This window comes from Oryctolagus cuniculus, chromosome 6 (assembly GCF_051225735.1).
Source record: "Oryctolagus cuniculus isolate XC-2025 breed Fujian yellow rabbit chromosome 6, ASM5122573v1, whole genome shotgun sequence".
Taxonomy (NCBI): domain Eukaryota; kingdom Metazoa; phylum Chordata; class Mammalia; order Lagomorpha; family Leporidae; genus Oryctolagus; species Oryctolagus cuniculus.
In genome coordinates, this window is record NC_142872.1 from 100,079,657 (window position 1) to 100,101,566 (window position 21,910).

Consider the following 21,910-nt stretch of genomic DNA (forward strand, 5'->3'; position numbering starts at 1 on the left):
AATCCATTTATCCATAAATAACAATCTCATGTAATCTTGTAGCACAGTTTTCAGAATATTATACCATTTAACTGTTTAGAAACTTGGAGAAGTAGCCGGCGCCGCGGCTCAATAGGCTAATCCTCCGCCTAGCGGCGCCGGCACACCGGGTTCTAGTCCCGGTCGGGGCGCCAGATTCTGTCCTGGTTGCCCCTCTTCCAGGCCAGCTCTCTGCTGTGGCCCAGGAGTGCAGTGGAGGATGGCCCAAGTCCTTGGGCCCTGCACCCCATGGGAGACCAGGAAAAGCACCTGGCTCCTGCCATCGGATCAGCGCGGTGCGCCGGCCGCGGCGGCCATTGGAGGGTGAACCAATGGCAAAGGAAGACCTTTCTCTCTGTCTCTCTCTCTCACTGTCCACTCTGCCTGTCAAAAAAAAAAAAAAAAAAAAAAAAAAAGAAACTTGGAGAAGTAAACCAAACAAACGAGATTTCATCTGCTTATAGTATCTGTAGGAAAAGATTTAGCTTGACAGAAGATGAAAAATCCCGGTTATCTCAAAACACTGAAGGAAAACATCCTTTATCTATAGGTCTATATATAGATCAGTAAGATGATGGATGATGGATGTTGTTTGTGGTATAAATGGCTCTAAACTGAAGAGCTTTAAAATGTAAATCGAAGATAAATTTAAGAACAAAGAAGTTGTTCTCAGCAATCACAGGTTGGATAGACTTAATTTTGCAGTGTGTTGGTTGTTTTTAGGAAGTCGCATACCATATGTGTGGGATTCCCCCAAGTAATTTACAACATACATTTTATGACTGGAAACTTTTTGTGCAACACTACAATAAACATTTTGATTAAAAAAAAAAAAAGCCAGTGCCAGCATTTAGTCTAGAGGTTAAGATGCCCACTCTGTCTCTCTGCTGCTCAAATAACACAATAAAAATTAAATTATTCATTAAAAAAAAGTGTCTGGAGACTCCTCTCCCCCTTAAAGTGGGCAGTACCAGGAGTTGCCAAAGTGAGCGTGTTACACTATGAATTTGTTCCTCTTCTGTACAGATAACATACCAAATCATAGTTCTGAAATAGTGGCGGACGGAAGCGTCTCAGTTAAATGTTCGCTCTTACAGACTCAGCTGAATATGCATTCTAAAGCCATTTTAAGGACAAATCAATCACGTTTTCCTTGGGACTTCTGTAGTATTTTGTAAATTGGTATAGCTCAACTATACTACAATGTCTATTCGACCACATTTGTAGGTGTTTCCTCCATATATGAGGATGTTAGGGTCTTCCGTGCCAGTAACTAGAACGATTTCCTCAAAGGAAACAAGTTTCCAGGGCCTGGAAAATGACGTCCTCGATAACGAAGGATTTAATCCTGGCTTCTAGACTTGGTCCTTTCGCACGCTTACTAAGAGGACCAAGCGCCAGCAGCCGGGAGCCGCGCACAGACCAGCGTTTGCGGAGCGCCCGGGCTGGGAGAACCGGCGCACAGCGAGGCCGCCGGGAACTTGTGTGGCGGGCCAGGTTGCCCGCCGGACGCACAGCCTGCGCACGCGCAAGCAGCCAATCAGGCCGGGCGGGCGCGTCGGGGGCGGGGCGTGCGCCGGGTGTCCGGGCCGCTGCCTGGTGAGGCGCGAGTCCTTGCAGGCCGGAGGCTGTGCGCCGCCGGTTCGCGCGCTCAGCATGCTGCTTTTGGCTATAGGCTCCTCGGGGGCCGCCGGACTGCGGCTCAGCGGGAGGCGGACGGCCTTGTGGAGGGCCGGCGCGCTCCGAGGCCCCAAAGCGGCCGTCTGCCGGGCGGCCTCCACCGGCCGGCCCTTGGGGCTGGGTCGCGGCGGGAGCGTGGGGCTGCGGGGAGCCGCCTCCTTTCTCCGGAATCGCGAGCTCGCGCAGGTCGGCCGTCGCAGGGCTCGCAGGCCAGGGTTGCCGGGGAAGGGACGGGCGTAGGTCGGGCTTGCGGGGCTCCCCTCGCGGCTCTCCGTGGCTGGAGTGCGTGGGGAGCCGTCCTCTGAGGGGTTTGCAGAAGCAGCAGGCCGAGGCCTTGGGGACCGCGGGGTGCCTGCCGTGGGAGTGTGGTTCCTTTTCTGGGCGTTTTCAAGCACTTCACAGGTTGGCTCCAGGTCCAGCAGGTTTGTGATGACGACTTGGTTTAGTTCCTTTTGTACTCTTGGGCAGAAGCTCAGAAGGGCTCATTTGCCAAGAGATTGCGTGCAGTACATGCAAATCACCGAAACAACTCAGATAACCTGATTTGGAGTTTGCCTACCTGTTAGGTGACTCTATTGGTAGGCATTCCTTTGGTCCCTGGGAAAAAGAGCGATATGGATGTTAATCCTTTCCTTTGAATCTGAACAAATTGCCTCTCAGGTCTGTCTTGTAAAATGTCAGGATGGGCAGATCTGGGAGAAGTGTCTGAAGTGGAAATTGGAATGTCATTAAATACCCACGTAGAGGAACTAAGCGTGTCTTTTACATTTTGAAGTGTGTGTGCTGTGAAATTCATTTTCAGGTGTTCAGGGACCTTGTGTGTGCCTGGAAATTTGATGTAGGATTTCAGGTAAAAAATGTTTTGTTTGGGGGGAAGCAAGGTATTTTCAAGGCCTTTAGGGAAAGTGGGGCTTTGTTTTTTAATAACAGCTACATTATACATATTTAAAACATAGATCTTCCATCCACTGGTCCACTCCCCAAAGCTCAATCCAAGTCTCCTATGTGGGTGGCAAGGACCCAACCACTTGAACCTCACTTGCTGCCCCCCAGGGTGTGCACTCCCAGGAAGTCAGCACCAGAAGCAGAGCCAGACACTTCAGTGTAGGATGTGAGCATCTCACAGAGATGTCTTAATTGTGGTGCCAAATGCCTACCCCAAAATTTATTTTTTGAAAAGCTAAGGTATTGAAATCAAATGAAAATTATATTCTCATTAAGAGTGAGGTAGAAAAAACTGTTCCACTAAACTCAGTTTTTACTTATTCAACGTCACACTAGACTTAAAAACCTGAATTGTGTTGCAAACCTGGGAAATCATAAGATGACCGTTTCTGTTTATGACTGGAATCAATGAAAGCCATTTTGGTAGCCACTTTGATGGCTTTGGCTCTGTCATTTGTTTAGCAGAATTCTTCATGCAACAAATTCTCATTATATTTAAAAAATAAAATATAAGTATTTCACAGTTGTTCTAAAATACAGTTCACTAGGTGCTCATTTGAAATTGGTCTGTGTTTCAATAGATACCCGTTTGTTGGGCAGGATGTGTTCGATGCTTACGTACACAGATTGACAACTCAGAAGATGGAAGACTGATTTATACTGGGAATCTGGCCCGGGCAGTATTTGGTGGGTAATTGAAAGTCAGAATATTTCCTTATTTTGCTTTTCTTGTAGGAAAGAGTATTGGCCTATGTTATCTATTGTATTAGCATCTCTTAATTGCAAGACATAAGGAAAATAAGATTATACAAATGTATATTTTATTCTTGAGGTCTGTTGAGATATAGAAATTGAGAACTTTGTATTTTTAAGAGATGTTAAAAATGTTTGAAGGTTGTATTATGACTTTGTGATTTTTAAAAAAGATGTATTTATTTATTTTAAAGGAAAAGTTACAGAGAGGCAGAGCGTTGGGGGGGGGGGGGGGCGTTCTTCCATCTGCTGATTCACTCCCCAAATGGCTGCAACGGCCAGAGCTGGGCTGATCCAGAGCCAGGACCCAGGAGCTTCTTCTGGGTCTCCTACTCCAGTGCAGGGGCTCAAGGACTTGGGTCATCTTCCACTGCTTTCCCAGGCCATAGCAGAGAGCTGGATTGGAAGTGCAGCAGCCAGTTCTCAAGTCTGTGCCCATATGGGATGCAGCACTGCGTAAACACTTTGGGGTTTAAATGCCTACATAAGATCCTTTTCAGTCCTTGACAGAAATTTTTAATTTTTTGCTTGATCTGTTTCTTAAGATTTTTATTTATATATTTGAGAGATAGAGTTACAGTCAAAGAGAGGGAAAGAGCTTTACCCTCCGTGCCACAGCACCAGCCCCAATGACTTTGTGATATTATCTCTGGACACTCATACTTAGGTTCTTTGGTCACCTCTCTTGGGGTATTTAATAACAAAGTAAAACAAAAAGTGTATATTTGTATTTGAATGTGCAGAGGAGAAAATAGAGTGGTATCTCTTAAGAATGTTTATCTTTGGGGAGTAGGGTAGAGGAATGTATTATTCTGATCTTGATTTACTAAAATACTATCAAGGAGCAATTTAGAAGGAAATAAACTTTGCTTCAGTTTCTAATTTGGAGATTTTAACTCCAACATTGGGTGGCCCTAAGGGTTTAGGTATCTGGTGAGGCTGGAAGACAGTGGAGGGATGTTTACATGGCAAGTGAGGAAGCAGAGAGAGACGCAAGAAACACTGGGCTTACATAGCGAACCCACTAACCCACTGCTGAGAACTTACGACAAGCCCTCCTGGCTTGAAGACCTCTCACCAAGGCTACCTCTCAGATGCCATAATTAGATCAACTGTTAACGTAAGACTTTGGGGTTTAAACGCCTACATGAGACCCTGTTCAGTCCGTGACAGAAATTTTTTAATTTTTTGCTTCATCTGTTTTTTTTTTTAAGATTTTTATTTATATATTTGAGAGATAACAGTTACAGTCAGAGAGAGGGAAAGATGGAGAGAAAGGTCTTCCATATGCTGGTTCTTTCCTCGAATGGCCACAGTGGCCAGCTCTGGGCCGATGTGGAGCCAGGAGCTACTTCTGGGTCTCCTACATGGGTGCAGGGGCCCAAGGACTTGGGCCATCTTCCACTGCTTTCCCAAGCCATAAGCAGGGAGCTGGATCGAAAGAAAAGCAGCTGGGACGCAAACTGGCATCTATATGTGATGCTGGGCTGCAGGTGGGTGGCTTAGCCTATTACGCCGTAGTGCTGCCCCGCCCCCCCCCCTTTTTTTTTTTAAGATTTATTCATTTGGGGCCAGCGCTGTGGCACAGCAGGTTAACACCCTGGCCTGAAGTGCCAGCATCCCATATGGGTGCCAGTTCTAGTCCCGGCTGTTCCTCTTCTGATCCAGCTCTTTGCTGTGACCTGGGATAGCAGTGGAAGATGGTCCAGGTCCTTGGGACCCTGCACCTGCGTAGGAGACCGGGAGGAGGCTCCTGGCTCCTGGCTTTGGATCGGTGTAGCTCCGGCCATTGTGGCCATCTGGGGAGTGAGCCAGCAGAGGGAAGACCTCTCTACCTCTCTCTTTAGCTCTTTCAAATGAATAAAATAAATCTTTAAAAAAAAAACAGAAATCACAAATATATTTAAAAAAAGATTTATTTATTTATTTGAAAGGCAGAGTTATACAGAGAGAGGAAGAGACAGAGACAGAGAGAGAGAGAGAGAGAGATCAATCTTCCATCTGCTGGTTCGCTCCCCAAATGGCTGCAGCAGCCAGGGCTGGGCCAGGCTGAAGCCAGGAGTCAGTAGCTTCTTTCAGATCTCCCACATGGGTGGAGAGGCCCATCTTCCACTGCTTTCCCAGGTCCATTAACAGGGACTGGATCAGAAGTGCAGCTGCCAGGTCTTGGACCAACACCCATATAGGATGCAGGTGTTATAGGTGGCAGCTTTATCCACTGTGCCACAGTGCTGGCCCTTGCTTCATCTATTTCTAAATTTGACAGTTAAATTGAACACATAATGGTTCTTTTATAATTGGAAAATATATAAATTATTTATTTGCTCAGGTCATCTTAGCATTTACAGCTGGTGTTTAGTGCCTTTCCCAGATGGTACAGTTATCAGGAAAAGGAAAAGACAGCATATTAAATAGCTGCAAGTTTACAACAGTTCCTTGGATCACAATTTAGTAGAGAAAGTCAGAAGAACTTAGTGTGGTATGTGATAGTTTACATTTCCGAAGGTTGTATTTTGTTTTAATTATCTCCCAAGTATAAGCTAAAATATCTGGAGGATTACTTTATAGCTATGTATGACCACAAGTTTTCAACACTGGTATTTGCATTTGTGTTTTTGGTGGTTAAGTTGCCAAGTGATCATCTGAAATATACTCTGGAAATTCAAGGTCCCAAGTGTGTGGAATTACAGTGTGTTTAAAGTACAGTTATAGCTATTTTGAGCTTTTTAGGAATAAAGACTGATTATAGTCCTGTTGAGTGAGGTTCAGAAATTATTGGAAGAATTAATTTCAGATGTCCAGGAATTTCTTTGGAAATCATTGCACGGATAGGCCTTTGAGTCTGATGTCCTGTCTCAGGTCTGGGGTTCCTGGATTAATGCCATTAAGATGTACTTTAATAGTGATCTCCATGGTACCTTCTGTATGGCTGCAGACACCATTTTTTCAAATAAAAGAAAGATTTACCTATTTGTGTCTTGCACCCATTTGACTCCTTTCTGGAAAGGAAAGGAGAGGGGCTAGTTTTGGTGTGGGTAGAGTGTAATATGTATTACAAGGCATAATTGTCCATAGTATTCTAAGTTGTAGAATTGTAACTTGCAGAGGAATTTAATATTTGAGTTCTTTAAATGTTATGATTAATAGAAAGTCTATTTATTAGGAATTAGTATTTCTGTGTAGAAACTGAGAAGACGTTAGGATAGAGGTTGACATGCTTAAAGTTTCTGTGTACTACCAAGTGGTTCTTAGTCTAATGACACTTGAAGGTCCTTTGAGTTGACAGTTATTGTAAATTCAGCAACAGATAATTACCAGTGTCGTCCTAGCATTACTTGTGCATTGTGTCAGGGGTGTTGTTTAAAGATAATGCAGTCTGGTAGGAAAGAAAAAGTGAATACATAGTAATAATTGTGGTAAGTAATTATAGTATTAGAGAATAAATTTGAGATAAAGTAGATACATCATTTTCCTTCCCCCCCGAAACCTTTTATTTAAGGTATACAAATTATATGTATTTCATAAATACAACTTTATGAACTTAGTGATTCTTCTCACCATACCCAAATCTCCCACCTTTCTTCCTCCTCTTCTATTTCCATTCTTATTTTTTACTAAGATCTATTTTCAATTAATTTTATACACATAAGATTAACTGTATACTAAGTAATGAGTCTATGTCTTCCTTTAGATCCATTATTAAAGACATTTATTTATTTGAAAGGCAGAGTTACAGAGAGGCAGAAGCAGAGAGAGAGAGAGAATGAATGAATGAATGAATGAGAATCTTCCATCCATTGGGACACTCCCCAAGTGGCCGCAATAGCTGAAGCTGGGCTGATCAGGAGCTTATTTGAGTTCTTCCATGCGGGTGCAGGTGTCCAAAGACTTGGGCTGTCCTCTGCTGTATTCCCAGGGTATGGCAGAGAGCTGGATTGGAAGTGGAGCAGCCGGGATTCAAACCAGCCCCCATATGGGATGCCAGTACAGTAAGTGGCGGCTTTACCCACTACACCGCAGTGCCGGCCCCAGCCTTTCTTTTAAATAGCCAGATGCCCTGTAATTAGGTACATATATGTTTATTGTAGTCATATCTTCCTGTTGAATTGATCCCTTAGTCATTACGTAGTGCCCTTCTTTGTCTGTTTTAACAGTTTTTGTGTTAAAGTATTTTGTCTGATATTAGGATGACTACACCAGCTCCTTTTAGTTTTCTGTTAGCGTGGAATATCTTTCCATCCTTTCACTTTCAGTCTATGTGTATCTTTATTGGTGAGGTGTGGTTCTTGTAGGCAGCAAATAGATAGGTTTTGTTTTTTAATCCATTCAGCCAGTCTGTATCTTTTTACTGGAGAGTTGAGGCCAATTACATTCAAGGTGACTATTGATAAATAATGACTAGGCCCTGCAGTTTTTCCATAAATTTTCCTATTATTTACTTTGGATTTCCTTTGTACTTTTACTGGGAGATTTTTCTACCTTCACCTTCTTTCATAGTGATGACCATGTTTCTCTGTTTCTGTGTGTAGCACATCCTTAAGCATCTTTTTGTAAGGCTGGATGGGCAGTGACAAATTCTTTCAATTTCTGTTATGGAAGGTCTTTATTTCACCTTCATTCATAAATGAGAGTTTTGCAAGGTATTATATTCTGGGTTGACAGTTTTTTTCTCTTAAGACTAGGAATACTCTTCATGTTTTGCTGTGGAGAGTTTGACTACCATGTGTTGTGGTGAGGTACTTTTCTGTTTATCTATTAGGAGTTCTATGTGTTTCCTGTACCTGGACGTCCCTTTCTTTCTTCATATTAGGGAAGTTTTCTGTGATTATTTCACTAAACAGGCCTTCCAATCCATTCTTTCTGCTTCTTCAGGAACTTGTTGGGTCATTTGAATTATCCCATAAATCTCCAACACTGTTTTGTAGTTTTCTAATTTCTTTTTGGTCTGACTGTAAAATTTCTAGAGATATGTCTTCTAACTGGATATTCTTTCTTCTGCCTCACCACATCTGTTGTCAGGGTCTACTTCTGCATTTTTTATTTGATCTATTGAATTCTTCATTTCTGATATTTCATTTTGATTTATCTTTAAAATATCAATTTCTTGGGAAAATTTTCATTCATGACATGTATGGATTTCTTTAATTTGTGGATTTGTTTCTGATTACTTCTAAGTAATTCTACAATCAATTTTGTGAATTTTGTTTCTGGCATTTCTTCAATTTCTTCATCTTCACATTCTTGTACTGAACTGTTGTTATGTTCCTTTAGGGGCATCATGTTGTCTTCCTTATTCTTGTTTCTTGAGTTGCTGTGTTCATTTTTAGGTATTTGTGGAGTTCCTTTTTTTTTCTTCACTGTGATAGCTTTTGTCTTTGGACTATGCCTCTCTGACTAGTGGAGTATCTGCTCTTTCAGTGAATACTCTGAGGTATATGCTGGGTGTGGCCAGGGAGCTCTGTTCACTGTTCTAGGGTGAGGGGAGCGTGCAAGGCAACACCCATGCTGGGCATGGTAAATCTCTCTCTTTTTTTAATCAGAGGGGAGGTTAAATCTGTTCTGTTGGCGCAGTCTCTCGCTCACCCCCTCTCCTCCAAGGAGCCCAGCCTGGGTGCTGGCTGCAGTAGGTACAATATTCATCCATGCTGCTACAAGAAGCACACAAAAGACCTGTGCAGTCCTTGGTGTGAATACAGATCTCACTGCAATGACCCTCACCAGGGAATTAGGAAGCCCCGAGCGTGTGGAGCCACCCACAGTGACTGCCCAAAGACCTAGCCACACCTTGCGCCCTCTCATGCAGCCACAGTGTTTTCCTAGTCCTAGCACATACGGCTCCCACAGTCTTGAGCATCCTGCCCCCTGTCAGTTCTCTCAGCCAGACTCAGGCATCTCCTCTTGACTGGTTGCTGGCATGCAGACACAAGCTGTTGCAGCTGTTATATTTATCCAAAATGGTGCTCCCTTCCTCTCGGATAGTTACAGGGTGCTGGTGTTGGGTGGTAGGGAGGAGAAATGTGCCCCCTTTTTTTCCTCTAGATAGGCAGGTACACTGTCCCCCACAGGATTCCAAGCTGGACTCATGCCAGGCTCTTCCCGCAGCTTCATCGCCAGTGTCTTGGGCTGCTGCAGTCTGGTCTTAACCTCACTCTCCAGAGCTGGTGCTGAGATTCTCGGCTGTTGGGGTCCTGAGTTGTGCGTATATCTACAACCTCCATGTAGATCCACAGTGTCTCTCTCTAATTTGCATGGAGTTTCCTCTGTAGTTTTCTCTCTCAACTCTTCCCTGAGATTGTACTCTCTTCCCTTTTTTTAAACTATCTTCCCCTAAATTAGAGCAGTAAGCTCCCTCTGTATTCCTCCATCTTGGAATTCCTGAGATACATCATTTTTCAGATTAGAAACAAAGAGAGTGGTAGAACAGAAAGTGTCCCATTAGGGTGGCATCTCACCAAGATCTTTTAAGATGAGTGGAATTGGACTGGTGTTGTGGCATAGCAGGCAAAGCTGCTGCCTGCAACACTAGCATTCCATGTAGGTGCCAGTTGGTGGCAACTCCACCCTGGATGTTGCAGCCATTTGGGGAATGAACCAGCAGATGGAAGACCTCTCTCTGTTTCTCCTTTTCTCTTTAACACTGAATTTCAAGTAAATAGATAAATATTTAATTTTTTTAAAAAAAGATGAGTGGTGGAATTTAAATTTGAAGAGCTATGAAAGGAAGTCATTCCAGGCCTGGAAGTAGTTTGACCAAAGGCATGAAGAATAGAGAAGCCAGCCAGTGTTGTGGTGCGGTGCCAGCATCCCGTTTAGGTGCCAGTTTGAGTCCCAGCTGCTCCACTTCTGATCCAGCTCCCTGCCGATGCACCTGGAAGGCAGCAGCAGATAGCCTGGGTGCTTGGGCCCCTGCAACCATGTGGGAGACCTGGAAGAAGCTCCAGGCTCCTGGCCTCAGCCTATCCCAGCCTTGGCTGTTGTGGCCATTTGAGGAGTGAACCAACGGATGGAAGACATCTCTCTGTCTCCTCTGTCTCTTCTCTGTAGCTCTTTCATATAAATAAATCTTTGAAAAAAAAGATAAACCAGGATAAGTTTAGAAGTTACTTCCTTCCAGGCAAAGTAAAGCATATGTTTGTGTTAGTTTGCTTGGGCTTCTGTAATAAATTACCACAAATTTGGTGACTTAAAAAAATAGAAAATTAGTTCCCACAGTTCTGGAGACTAGATGTGTAAATTAAAGGTCACCAGGGCCAGGCTGCTTGCAGGCTTATAGGAAGGATTCTGCCATACGTCTTCTAGTTCTTGTGGCTCCTGGCAGACCTTGGAATTCTTTGGTTACAGCTGTGTAACTCCAATCTGCCTCCCTAAGTGACCACTTGCATGTTTCTGATTGTCCTTGTCTATCCTTATAAGGTCACAGTCATTGAATTTAGGTCCTATACTAATCCAGTATGATCTCATCTTGATCTTTAATTAAATTTGCAAAGACCCTATTTCCAAATTTGGTCATATTCTGAGGTTGTTAGTGGACATGAATTTTTCGGGGAACACTGACCCTCTACAATGTGACAAAGGTATAAAAGGTATTTATTTTGGAAAGACTGAGGAGACATTTTTATACGAGGTAGTTTGGTTCTCAATGTATCCCATGAGTGCCAATGTCATGGCAACTTTATGTGGGAAGAGGGGAGAAGGAAATATTTTTAAATTACCAACAGAAGATAATTAAGCCTTCAGCTAGCAGCAACGTGTTAGAGTGCTTTGTTATATCTTTAGTAACAATATGTTGTCAAACTTGATTTTCCCGGTTTTGTTTAAAAAACAGTGTCTTTATATCTTTAATTACATGTTTCTTATAAGTGAAGTTTAGCCCCATTTTATCTGTTTAAAAGCTATGTGTGTTTTTGCTGTTAAAGTTGTTGATTTTCTCATATTCTACAAATGTTTAATATAGTGGGAATATTAACTGTTTGTGATATAAGTTGAAAATATTTTTACAGCTCATTTGTGTATGTACATTTTAAAAAATATATCCCCAATACCAATTTCTTCCCTTTTGCGTCTGTATTTTGAGACATAGTTAGAAAAGTTTTCCCATCCCAGATTATAAAGGAATTCATGGATATTTTCTTTTTATACCTCTATATTTTTAATTTTTACATTAAAAATTTTTAATGAGGTCCTTTTAAAAATTTATTTATTTATTGGAGAGTCAGCGACAGAGAGACAGACAGTGGCATACAGATAGACAATCCAGAGCTTCCTGTGGATGGCAGAAACCCAAACATTTAAGTCATTACTCCTGCCTCCCAGGGTCTGCAATAGCAGGAATGTGGAATTTGAAGCCAAACCCAGGCACTCCAACGTAGGGTGAAGATATTTAAACTGTTAGGCCAAATGCCTGCTCCTAATTTTTACACCTAAATCTTTGAAGTGCTTAGAATTCTTTTAGTGTATGGGATGAGTGTTAAATTGAATTTTATCTTTTACTGCTTGGCTATCCTGTTGTCTCAACACCACTTGTAAAATGTCCATGTTTTTTCCAGTGCTTTTAGATTAGATCTTTGTCCTAAACCAAATTTCTGTGTGTAATTGTCTTTATATCTGGATTTTCCATTTTGTTCCGTTGAGCTTCTGTTTATCTGTGCACTAGTACCATACTGTTTATTTTTTAAACATTTTTTTTTTTTTTTGACAGAGTGGACACAGAGAGAGAGACAGAGAGAAAGGTTTTCCTTTTACTGTTGGTTCACCCCCCAATGGCCGCTGCAGCCAGAGCACCGCGCTGATCTGAAGCCAGGAGCCAGGTGCTTCTCCTGGTCTCCCATGCGGGTGCAGGGCCCAAACACTTGGGCTATCCTCCACTGCCCTCCCGGGCCACAGCAGAGAGCTAGCCTGGAAGAGGAGCAACCGGAACAGAATCCGGCGCCCCGACCGGGACTAGAACCCCGGGTACCGGTGTCACAGGCAGAGGATTAGCTTAGTTAGTCACGGCACTGGCCTAAACATTTATTTATTTGATTTGAATGAGTTACAGAGAGAAAGGGAGACACGGGGGTGGGGAAAGGTCTTCCATCCATTGGTTCACTCCCCAATTGGATGGAGCTGAGCTGATCCAAAGCCAGGAGCCAGGAGTTCCTTTGGATCTCTCATGTGGGTATAGAGGCCCAAAGACTTGGGCCATTTTCTGCTGCTTTCCCAGGCCATAGCAGAGACCTGGATAAGAAGTGGAACTTGGGCCAGTGCCGTGGCTCACTAGGCTAATCCTCCGCCTGCAGCGCCGGCATCTGGGTTCTAGTCCTGGTCCGGGCGCCGGATTCTGTCCCGGTTGCCCCTCTTCCAGGCCAGCTCTCTGCTGTGGCCCGGGAGGGCAGTGGAGGATGGCCCAAGTCCTTGGGCCCTGCACCCACATGGGAGACCAGGAGAAGCACCTGGCTCCTGGCTTCGGATCAGCGCAGCGCTCTGGCTGCAGCAGCCATTGCGGGGTGAACCAACAGTAAAAGAAAAACCTTTCTGTTTCTCTCTCTCTGTGTCCACTCTGCCTGTCAAAAAAAAAGAAAAAGAAAAAAAGTGGAACTTGAACTGGCGCCCATATGGGTGCCGGCACTGCAAGTGACAGCCTTTTTTATTTATTTATTTATTTATTTTTGGACAGGCAGAGTGGACAGTGAGAGAGAGAGACAGAGAGAAAGGTCTTCCTTTGCTGTTGGTTCACCCTCCAATGGCCGCCGCAGCCGGCGCACCGCACTGATCCGATGGCAGGAGCCAGGTACTTATCCTGGTCTCCCATGGGATGCAGGGCCCAAGCACTTGGGCCATCCTCCACTGCACTCCCTGGCCACAGCAGAGAGCTGGCCTGGAAGAGGGGCAACCGGGACAGAATTTGGCGCCCCGACCGGGACTAGAACCTGGTGTGCCGGCGCCGCTAGGCGGAGGATTAGCCTAGTGAGCCGCGGCTGCGGCTCAAGTGACAGCCTTTTACCCGCTATGCCATAGCTCTAGTCTCACCATACTTTTTTTTTTTTTTTTTTTTTTTTTTTTGACAGGCAGAGTTAGACAGTGAGAGAGAGAGAGACAGAGAGAAAGGTCTTCCTTTTCCGTTGGTTCACCCCACAATGGCCGCTATGGCCGGCAAGCTGCGCTGATCTGAAGCCAGGAGCCAGGTGCTTCCTCCTGGTCTCCCATGCGGGTGCAGGGCCCAAGGACCTGGGCCATCCTCCACTGCCTTCCCGGGCCACAGCAGAGAGCTGGACTGGAAGAGGAGCAACCGGGACAGACTCTGGCGCCCCAACTGGGACTAGAACCCGGGGTGCTGGTGCCACAGGCGGATTAGCCTGTTGAGCCGCGGTGCCGGCCTCACCATACTATTTTAATTATAGAATCCATTATGGTTTAGTACTCATACATATTTGAAGAGTTACCTCTCCCTAATGATATTTTTTTTCTGTTGTTTTTCCAAATGAACTTTATAATCACCTTGTTTAGGATCTCACCTTGTCTATTTTCCAAATATATATTATTTTTAATTAGACTCACATTATTAAAATTATAAATTACAACAAGCACAATTTACATTTTAAGTTTTTTTTATTGTGGTGAAATATCCATAACATAAAATTTACCATTTTAGCCGGCGCCGTGGCTCAATAGGCTAATCCTCCACCTTGCGGCGCCGGCACACCGGGTTCTAGTCCCGGTTGGGGCGCCGGATTCTGTCCCGGTTGCCCCTCTTCCAGGCCAGCTCTCTGCTATGGCCAGGGAGTGCAGTGGAGGATGGCCCAGGTGCTTGGGCCCTGCACCCCATGGGAGACCAGGAAAAAGCACCTGGCTCCTGGCTCCTGCCAGGATCAGCGCGGTGCGCCGGCTGCAGCGGCGGCCATTGGAGGGTGAACCAGCGGCAAAGGAAGACCTTTCTCTCTCTGTCTCTCTCTCTCACTGTCCACTCTGCCTGTCAAAAAAAAAAAAAAAAAAAAAAAAGAAAAAAAATTTACCATTTTAAGCATTTTTAAGTGCACAGTTCAAAATCACTTATTTTTAATTTTCCTAATGTGATAGATAAAAGATACCTCAAAGTTTTAATATTTTTTATAGAAAGCTTTAATTTAATAAATATAATTTTCATAAGAACAACTTTTGGATTCTAGCAGTCTCAGTTTTAATTTTAATGCCTTTACTTACTAAAAAGAAGTTGAATACCTTTCCACTGTGTTTCTTAATTACTTGTATTATTTCTTTGTTGATTTGCTGTTATAATTCTGGGTGTCTAGCCTGATAGAATTCCCCATGTTTGAACATTTAAGGTTATATATGTGGGAGTGCTTGTTCACAGAGAATTTTGACAATCTACTGTCAAAGCAACTTCTATAGTTTTGATAAGTACTAAATCTTTTATTGGGGATTTGAGGTAGAGAGACTGTATAACTCTAAAGCAGATTTGCTTCTTGGAGAAGGTACATTGGTAATGGAGTCTGGAGCCAAATATGTTTCTGGGTTTGACTCCCAGGCCTGCCTTTGGTAGTTAGGGGATATTGCACAAGTGCTTCATTTTTCTAATTTCTTAAGTGGTAGTTATGATTTTATCCCTATTTCACATCTCCCTCATAGGGCTTTTCTGTAGATTTGATGAATAAAATATGTAACATGTTTAAAACATGGCCTATAATAAGCACTGTATTTGTTCTCTGATTTTTGTTGTTCTTATTTAAAGAAAGATGGAAGAATTAGTAGGATAGATTGATTCTTCTATAAAATTTAAAAGCAGTAATCCTCCAATTTTTCTTCCATTTTAGGTGTGAAATGTTTCTCTTACTCTACAAGTGTGATCAGTCTTGCATTTCTACCATACATTTTTGCACAAAATAATATATTTGGAAGTCTGCCTTTGCAAGTCTTATTTTATGGCATCATAGGAAGCTTTACATTGATCACCCCAGCTCTGCTTCACTTTGTTACGAAAGGCTACGTTGTTCGGTTATATCACAAGGCTGCAACAGACACTTACAAAGCCATTACTTACAACGTTGTGCTTTCAGAAACAAGCACAGTGTTTCACCAGAGTGACGTGAGGGTTCCAGACAGCACACATGTGTTTACCACATTTTATGCTAAAACAAAATCACTGTTAGTTAATCCAATGCTCTTTCCAAACCCTGAAGACTATGACCATCTAATGGGTTATGACAAACCATTCACTTTTGATATGGAAGAAGACAGTGAAAAAAAACAGCTTAAGGATGAGAAATGAGAGCCTGTTGTTTTTATTTGTACTTAAATGTGATTTATGTTTCAGTATGTAATAATAAAAATTGCCTTTACTTTTGTATTCTGTTAGTAATTGTTAAAAATAATTTGTATTATCAGTTGTGGATTAATTTTCAGAGAATTATGTTTCTTTATAATAAAATAAGCTATATTTGAGAAATAAAACATAGTTGTATACCATTTGTGTTTAAAGGAAAGTGTGGTTATATCTGTACAGGTTGGTATATGTGTGGGTAATTGAAGAGCTATATAATTATTGTGATTGCCTCTAAACTGTGTCAGATGCCAAAGGCAAATGGGAAAGTTGCTTTTTCCTTTGTGTTTAGATTTTTCTAATTGTGTGAATATTCTTTTCAGACATTAAAAAGCATGTTGAAAAATTTAAAAATCTTGGGAATTAGTGTTTACTGTCTTTTGGTTCACAATACCTGGTATTTGCATCTCTGGCATGGTTCCCACAATAAGAATGTCCATAGTTAGCTATAAGGGAAATGTCTTAGGTGGCCCTATGTGTTCCTCCAAGTTAACTCTCCTCCCTTGGTGCACACTGTCACGTAGGACAATCATTGGCACTGAACAGATGGACAGTGCCTTCTCTGAAGTGGTGATTTATATGCAAGCATTATCAAGAATAGGCATTTTGAGATTTTCATGTCTAATTGTAATATAGAAATTGATTCTTGAAAAAGATTTCTAGTGAGAAGCAAGAGGCCTCAAATCCTGCCGTTTAGGAGGCTGGCATTGTGGCATGGCAGGTAAATCCACCACCTACCTGTGATGCTGGCATTCCATATGGGCCCTGGTTCGAGTCCTGGCTGCTGCACTTATGATCCAGCTCCCTGCTAATGGTCTGGGAAAGCATCAGAAGGTGGACCAAGTGCTTGGTCCCCTGCCACCCACGTGGGAGACCTGGATGAAGCTCCTGGTTGTGGCCATCTTAGGAGAGAACCAGTGAATGGAAGCTCTCTTTCTCTCCCTTTCTGTAACTCTGACTTTCAAACTAAATAAACATATCTTTAAAAGAAATCATGCTAATTATATCAGGGATGTTTATTCAGTTTCTCAAGGGTGCTTGAAACTGTGCTACTTACCAGTTACAGAAAGAACAAAACATCCGGTCAATGGAGCTGGCTAACATTGCCTCTGGCAGCCATACTTGTAAATTTAATTCAGTCTCTTTGGCTTGCAGATTTAAGGGAGTTTGTCGGAAGCACTAGGAGCGTAGAGGAAGATCATTCAAGACAGGCTGGTACTTATTCATTAGAGATAGCTTGAAGCAGGAAAACCAGCCTGAGACTTGTATCAGCCAACTCAGAACTTGCCAGCTGGTCTGAGTGGTCTGTGCCTGCCTGCTTTCTGTCCTTTGTGGCAGGAGATATTGATTATGCCTGTTAGCCTAGCAGTGAGTGAGATAATCTTTCTATAAAGTTTCCCCCATAATCAGGTGTTCTTTATGGATAGATTAGATGGTGGAAGCAAAGGGAAAAAAAATCACTCCTAATTCCTCCTAGAACTATAGCGTTTTAAAAGTTATTTTCCAACACAGCTTCTCTTAAGAATTTGTTTCTGAGTACAATGTAACTCTAAATGTCCCATACCCCTGTGATCATTTTGTTGCCTGTGTAGTGGAGTGAAAAAGCTTTGTTTTATTACTGATCTCTGAATAATTCAAAAGACCACTTGGTTGGTTAGGGGGAAAATGACTTTTCAAGGGTACTCACCAAGGAGTGAGAGCAGGACATTTTACAAAGGGTTAACATGCATGGGATGTGGTGCTGCTTCTAAGCAGAAACAGCTCAGGCCAAGGCGAGGAGAAATAGACACCTTCTCTTACCTCTTCACTTCCCTGCATCCCAGGGGAGGTAATGAATCCCCAGTTGTCCAGAGGAGGGGCAGTGAATCGGTTTTGTTTGAATCTTGAAAAAAGATAATCTACACTGACATCTGGGTTACCCTTTGTCCATAAATGTATCCTTGCAGTCCTTTTCCTTACTGTAGGGAAAGACTTTGGAAGCAAAATGAATGACAATTTTAGCTTGGGCATTAAAGTTGTAGTCTGCTTTCAGAACATCTTACACTTGGGTTTTCTTTTCATTGAAAATTTCATCCGTACAAAAGTAGAATCATACAGTGAACTTGCAAGGTATCATCTAGATTCAACAATAACCAGAATACCGTGAATATTGTTTCTTTTTAAAGATTGGTTTATTTATGGGCACATCATTGTGGCACAGGGGGTTAAGCTGCCACCTGCAACACTTATGTCCCATATAGGTCCCGGTTTATGTCCTGGCTGCTTTGCTTCTGACACAGCTCCCTGCTGTAAGCAGGGTAAGCAGCAGAAGGTGGCCCAAGTCCTTGGTCCCCTGCACCCACATGGGAGTCTGAATTGAGTTCAAGGCTCCAGGTTTCAGCTTGACCCAGCGTGGCTGTTGTGGCCATTTGGGGAGTGAACCAGGGAAGGTAGATTTTTTCCCACCCCCTGCCCAAGTTTGCCTTTCAGATAAATGCATAAATCTGAGTTATGAATATATTAGAAAGGCAAAGTATGTGAGAGACAAATCTTCCATCCGCTGGTTCACAAAATGCTGCAATGGCTGGAGTCTGGAAGTCCATGTGGGTGGCAGGGGCCCAGTCTGGGCCATCATCTGCTGTTTTCCCAGGTGCATTACCAGGGAGCTAGAACAGAGCAGAGTAGCTGGAACTTTTAACTGCTTAACTCACTGTGGCACAACATTGGCCCCTGTTTCTCGTTCCTCTGCCCTCCTCCCTTCTTTCCATCTTCCTCCCTCTCCCCCTTCCCCCTCCTCCTAGTTTTCATTTACTTCAAGGCAAAGACAGACGTCTTCTATCTGCTGGTTCACTGCCGAAATGCCTGCAACAGCTAGGGCTGGGTCAGGCCAAAGCCAGGATCCCAGGACTCCCTTGAGGTCTTCCACATGGGTGGCAGGGGCCCCAAGCACTTGAGCCACCACCTTCTACCTTCCAGGATGCATTAGCAGAAAGCTGGATTTGAAGTGGAGCTGCTGGGACTCAGGACTTGAGCCAGTACTCCAATGTGGGATGTGGCTCTCAAACTGCGGCTTAACCTGTTGAGCCATGACCCCAAAGTGTTTCGTCTAATCCTGACCACTTGCTCTCTACCTCATTTGGAAGAAAATCCCAGCCATAATATTTCTTAAATATTTAATTCTGTAACTAAAAGACAAGGATATCTTTTTTTTAACTTTTATTTAATGAATATAAATTTCCAAAGTACAGCTTATGGTTTACAATGGCTCCCCCCCATAACTTCCCTCCCACCCGCAACCCTCCCCTTTCCCTCTCCCTCCCCCCTTCCATTCACATCAAGATTCATTTTCAATTCTCTTTATATACAGAAGATCAGTTTAGCATATATTAAATAAAGATTTCAACAGTTTGCACCCCCATAGAAACACAAAGTGAAATATACTGTTTGAGTACTAGTTATAGCATTAAATCTCAATGTACAGCACATTAAGGACAGAGATCCTACATGAGGAGAAAGTGCACAGTGACTCCTGTTGTTGACTTAACAAATTGACACTCTTGTTTATGGCATCAGTAATCACCCTAGGCTCTTGTCATGAGTCGCCAAGGCTATGGAAGCCTTTTGAGTTCACCAACTCTGATCATATTTAGACAAGGTCGTAGTCAAAGTAGAAGTTCTCTCCTCCCTTCAGAGAAAGGTACCTCTTTTTTTTTTTTTTTTTTTTTTTTCCAGAGTGTTTTGGCTTTCCATGCCTGTAATACTCTCATGGGCTTTTCAGCCAGATCCGCGTGCCTTAAGGGCTGATTCTGAGGCCAGAGTGCTGTTTAGGACATCTGCCATTCTATGGGTCTGCTGTGTATCTCGCTTCCCATGTTGGATCGTTCTCTCCCTTTTTTAGTCTATCAGCTAGTATTTGCAGACACTAGTAAGACAAGAATATCTTAAAAACAAAATTGCAGGCCGGCGCCGCGGCTCACTAGGCTAATCCTCCGCCTTGCGGCGCCGGCACACCAGGTTCTAGTCCCAGTCGGGGCACCGGATTCTATCCTGGTTGCCCCTCTTCCAGGCCAGCTCTCTGCTGTGGCCAGGGAGTGCAGTGGAGGATGGCCCTAGTATTTGGGTCCTACACCCCATGGGAGACCAGGAGAAGCACCTGGCTCCTGCCATCGGATCAGCGCGGTGTGCCGGCCGCAGTGCCCCGGCCGCAGCAGCCTTTGGAGGGTGAACCAACGGCAAAGGAAGACCTTTCTCTCTGTCTCTCTCTCTCACTGTCCACTCTGCCTGTCAAATAAATAAACAAATAAATAAATAAATAAATAAATAAAATTGCAAAACCATGATCCTATCTACAAAAAATTATCCTATCTACAAAATGAAAACCCCACAGCCTTAATGTTATCAAATATATCCTCTTTAAATTTCATATTGTTCATAATTTTTCTCACATTTTGTTTGGATTGAAATCCAAATAAAGTCATACCTTACACCAAGTGTTGCAGTCTTTTAAGACTCTTCTATGAGTCCCTTATTTCTTTCACTCTTGTTCCCCTTGCAAAGGAACTGTTGATGAAATTGGGTTATTTGTTCTTTAGGTTTTTTCTTGGTCCAGGTTTCTGATTATATCCCTGAGGTATATTTTAACATCTTTCTCTGCCTTCTGCATTTCCCATAAATTGGTAGTTGGAGCTTCATCAGAGTGAGGTTTGACTATTTTGACTATTTTGGATGACTTTATATGTTGGCCCTAGGATTATGGCTCAAAACAACAGTAAACATTATATTGCATAGTGCCTGGAGGTCTGGGGCTGGGAATGTTTAGCTGAATGTTCTAGCTCAGGTTCTGTTATGCAGTTGCAGTTAAGACATCAGCTGGTGCTGCTGTTATCTGAAGGTTGGGCTAGGGCAGAAGGAATTGCTTTCTTTTCTTTTTTTGCCAGACATAGTTAGATAGTGAGGGAGAGAGACAGGGAGAGAGTTATAGACAGTGAGACAGAGAGAGAGGCAGAGAGAAAGATCTTCCTTCCATTGGTTCACTCCTCTATGACCTCTATGGCCAGTGCTGTGCTGATCTGAAGCCAGGAGCCGGGTACTTCCTCCTGGTCTCCCATGCGGGTGCAGGGACCCAAGCACTTGGGCCATCCTCCACTACCCTTCCAGGCCACAGCAGAGAGCTGGACTGGAAGAGGAGCAACAAAGACTAGTACCTGGCGCCCCAACCGGGACTAGAACTTGGGGTGCCGGTGCCGCAGGCGGAAAATTAGCCAAGTGAGCCATGGCACAGGCCTGAGAAGGAATTGCTTTCAAGGTGGCTCACACAAAGGACTGGTACTAGCTTCTTGGCAGTTTCTTGCCATATAGGTTTTTCTTTAGGGCTTGTTGCTTCCCCCAGAATAAGGATCTAAGAGAGCAAGGTGGAAGATCTGATGTCTTGTATGTGGAAGTCACACCCTGGTATTGTACAATACCCTATTGGTTTCACTGTCAAACTTACTCAGTTTTTGGGGGAATTCACAAGGATGTGTATACTAGGTAGGTAAGGCTCATTGGGAGCCATCTTGGAAACTGGCTACCACCATATTCTTTCATTGGGAGGTGCATAATGTCTTTTTGTCTCCCTCTTTGTGATATTAGCAACCATTAGAGCTTGGTGGCTAAGTCCAACTAGTTCATTAATGTTGCAAAATGATTACATTCTACTATCCCCCTTTTCATTTATTGATTGAAATACTCTAAAAATAGAGATAAGGGTTCAAGAAGGCAAGATAAACTTGGCCCTTTTCCCCTATTTAGTAACTCAGTAGTTCAGTTTATATAGAGAATTCAGGATAAATGCTAGATTCTTTTCCTTTATTTACCTGTTTTAAAAATAAAATTGGCTTCCTAAAATAATCTGATGATCATTAGACTTAAAAAATTTATGACCCCGTAGATTTAAATATATTTGATATGTTTCAGCTTATTGCAGTTAAAATCTTATTAATCAGTAAAGCTGCACATGTTACCTTATATGGAAAAAGGGGTTTTGCAGATGTATTGAAATTAAGGATTTTGAGTTGGATTATTGTGAATTATCCAGCTGAGTTCATTGTAATCACAGGGTCCTTTGCAGAGAGAGGCAGGAGATCAGGAGAAGGTGCTGGGAAGGTGGAAGTGGGATGTAAGGACTGCAGGTCTAGAAGCTGAAAACATCAGGGAAAGAATTCTCCCCCAGAGTCTCTAGAAGGAAGCAGCTCCTCCTCC

General features: G+C 43.2%; 1 protein-coding gene across 8 annotated transcripts in view; it reads left to right on the forward strand.

Annotated features, from left to right (window-relative positions):
* LY96 (lymphocyte antigen 96) overlaps window positions 1-21,910 on the forward strand; it is a 50,445-nt gene that overhangs the window by 1,940 nt on the left and 26,595 nt on the right. For 2 of the 8 annotated variants that reach the window (XR_011389097.2, XM_089334571.1), the window contains exon 1: window positions 3,225-3,330. The exons of 3 other annotated variants lie outside the window; for them this stretch is intronic. Coding sequence is in view for 3 of the 5 variants with exons in the window: in XM_070075226.2 (XP_069931327.1) it covers window positions 1,675-1,884; window positions 2,501-2,548; window positions 3,225-3,330; window positions 15,186-15,640 (819 nt within the window). In the remaining 2 variants the exon portion in view is untranslated. Of the gene's footprint in view, window positions 1-1,565; window positions 1,885-2,500; window positions 2,549-3,224; window positions 3,331-15,185; window positions 16,046-21,910 lie in introns of those variants that run through there. 3 more of the 8 variants (XM_070075226.2, XM_002710642.6, XM_089334573.1) reach the window with 3 other exon arrangements.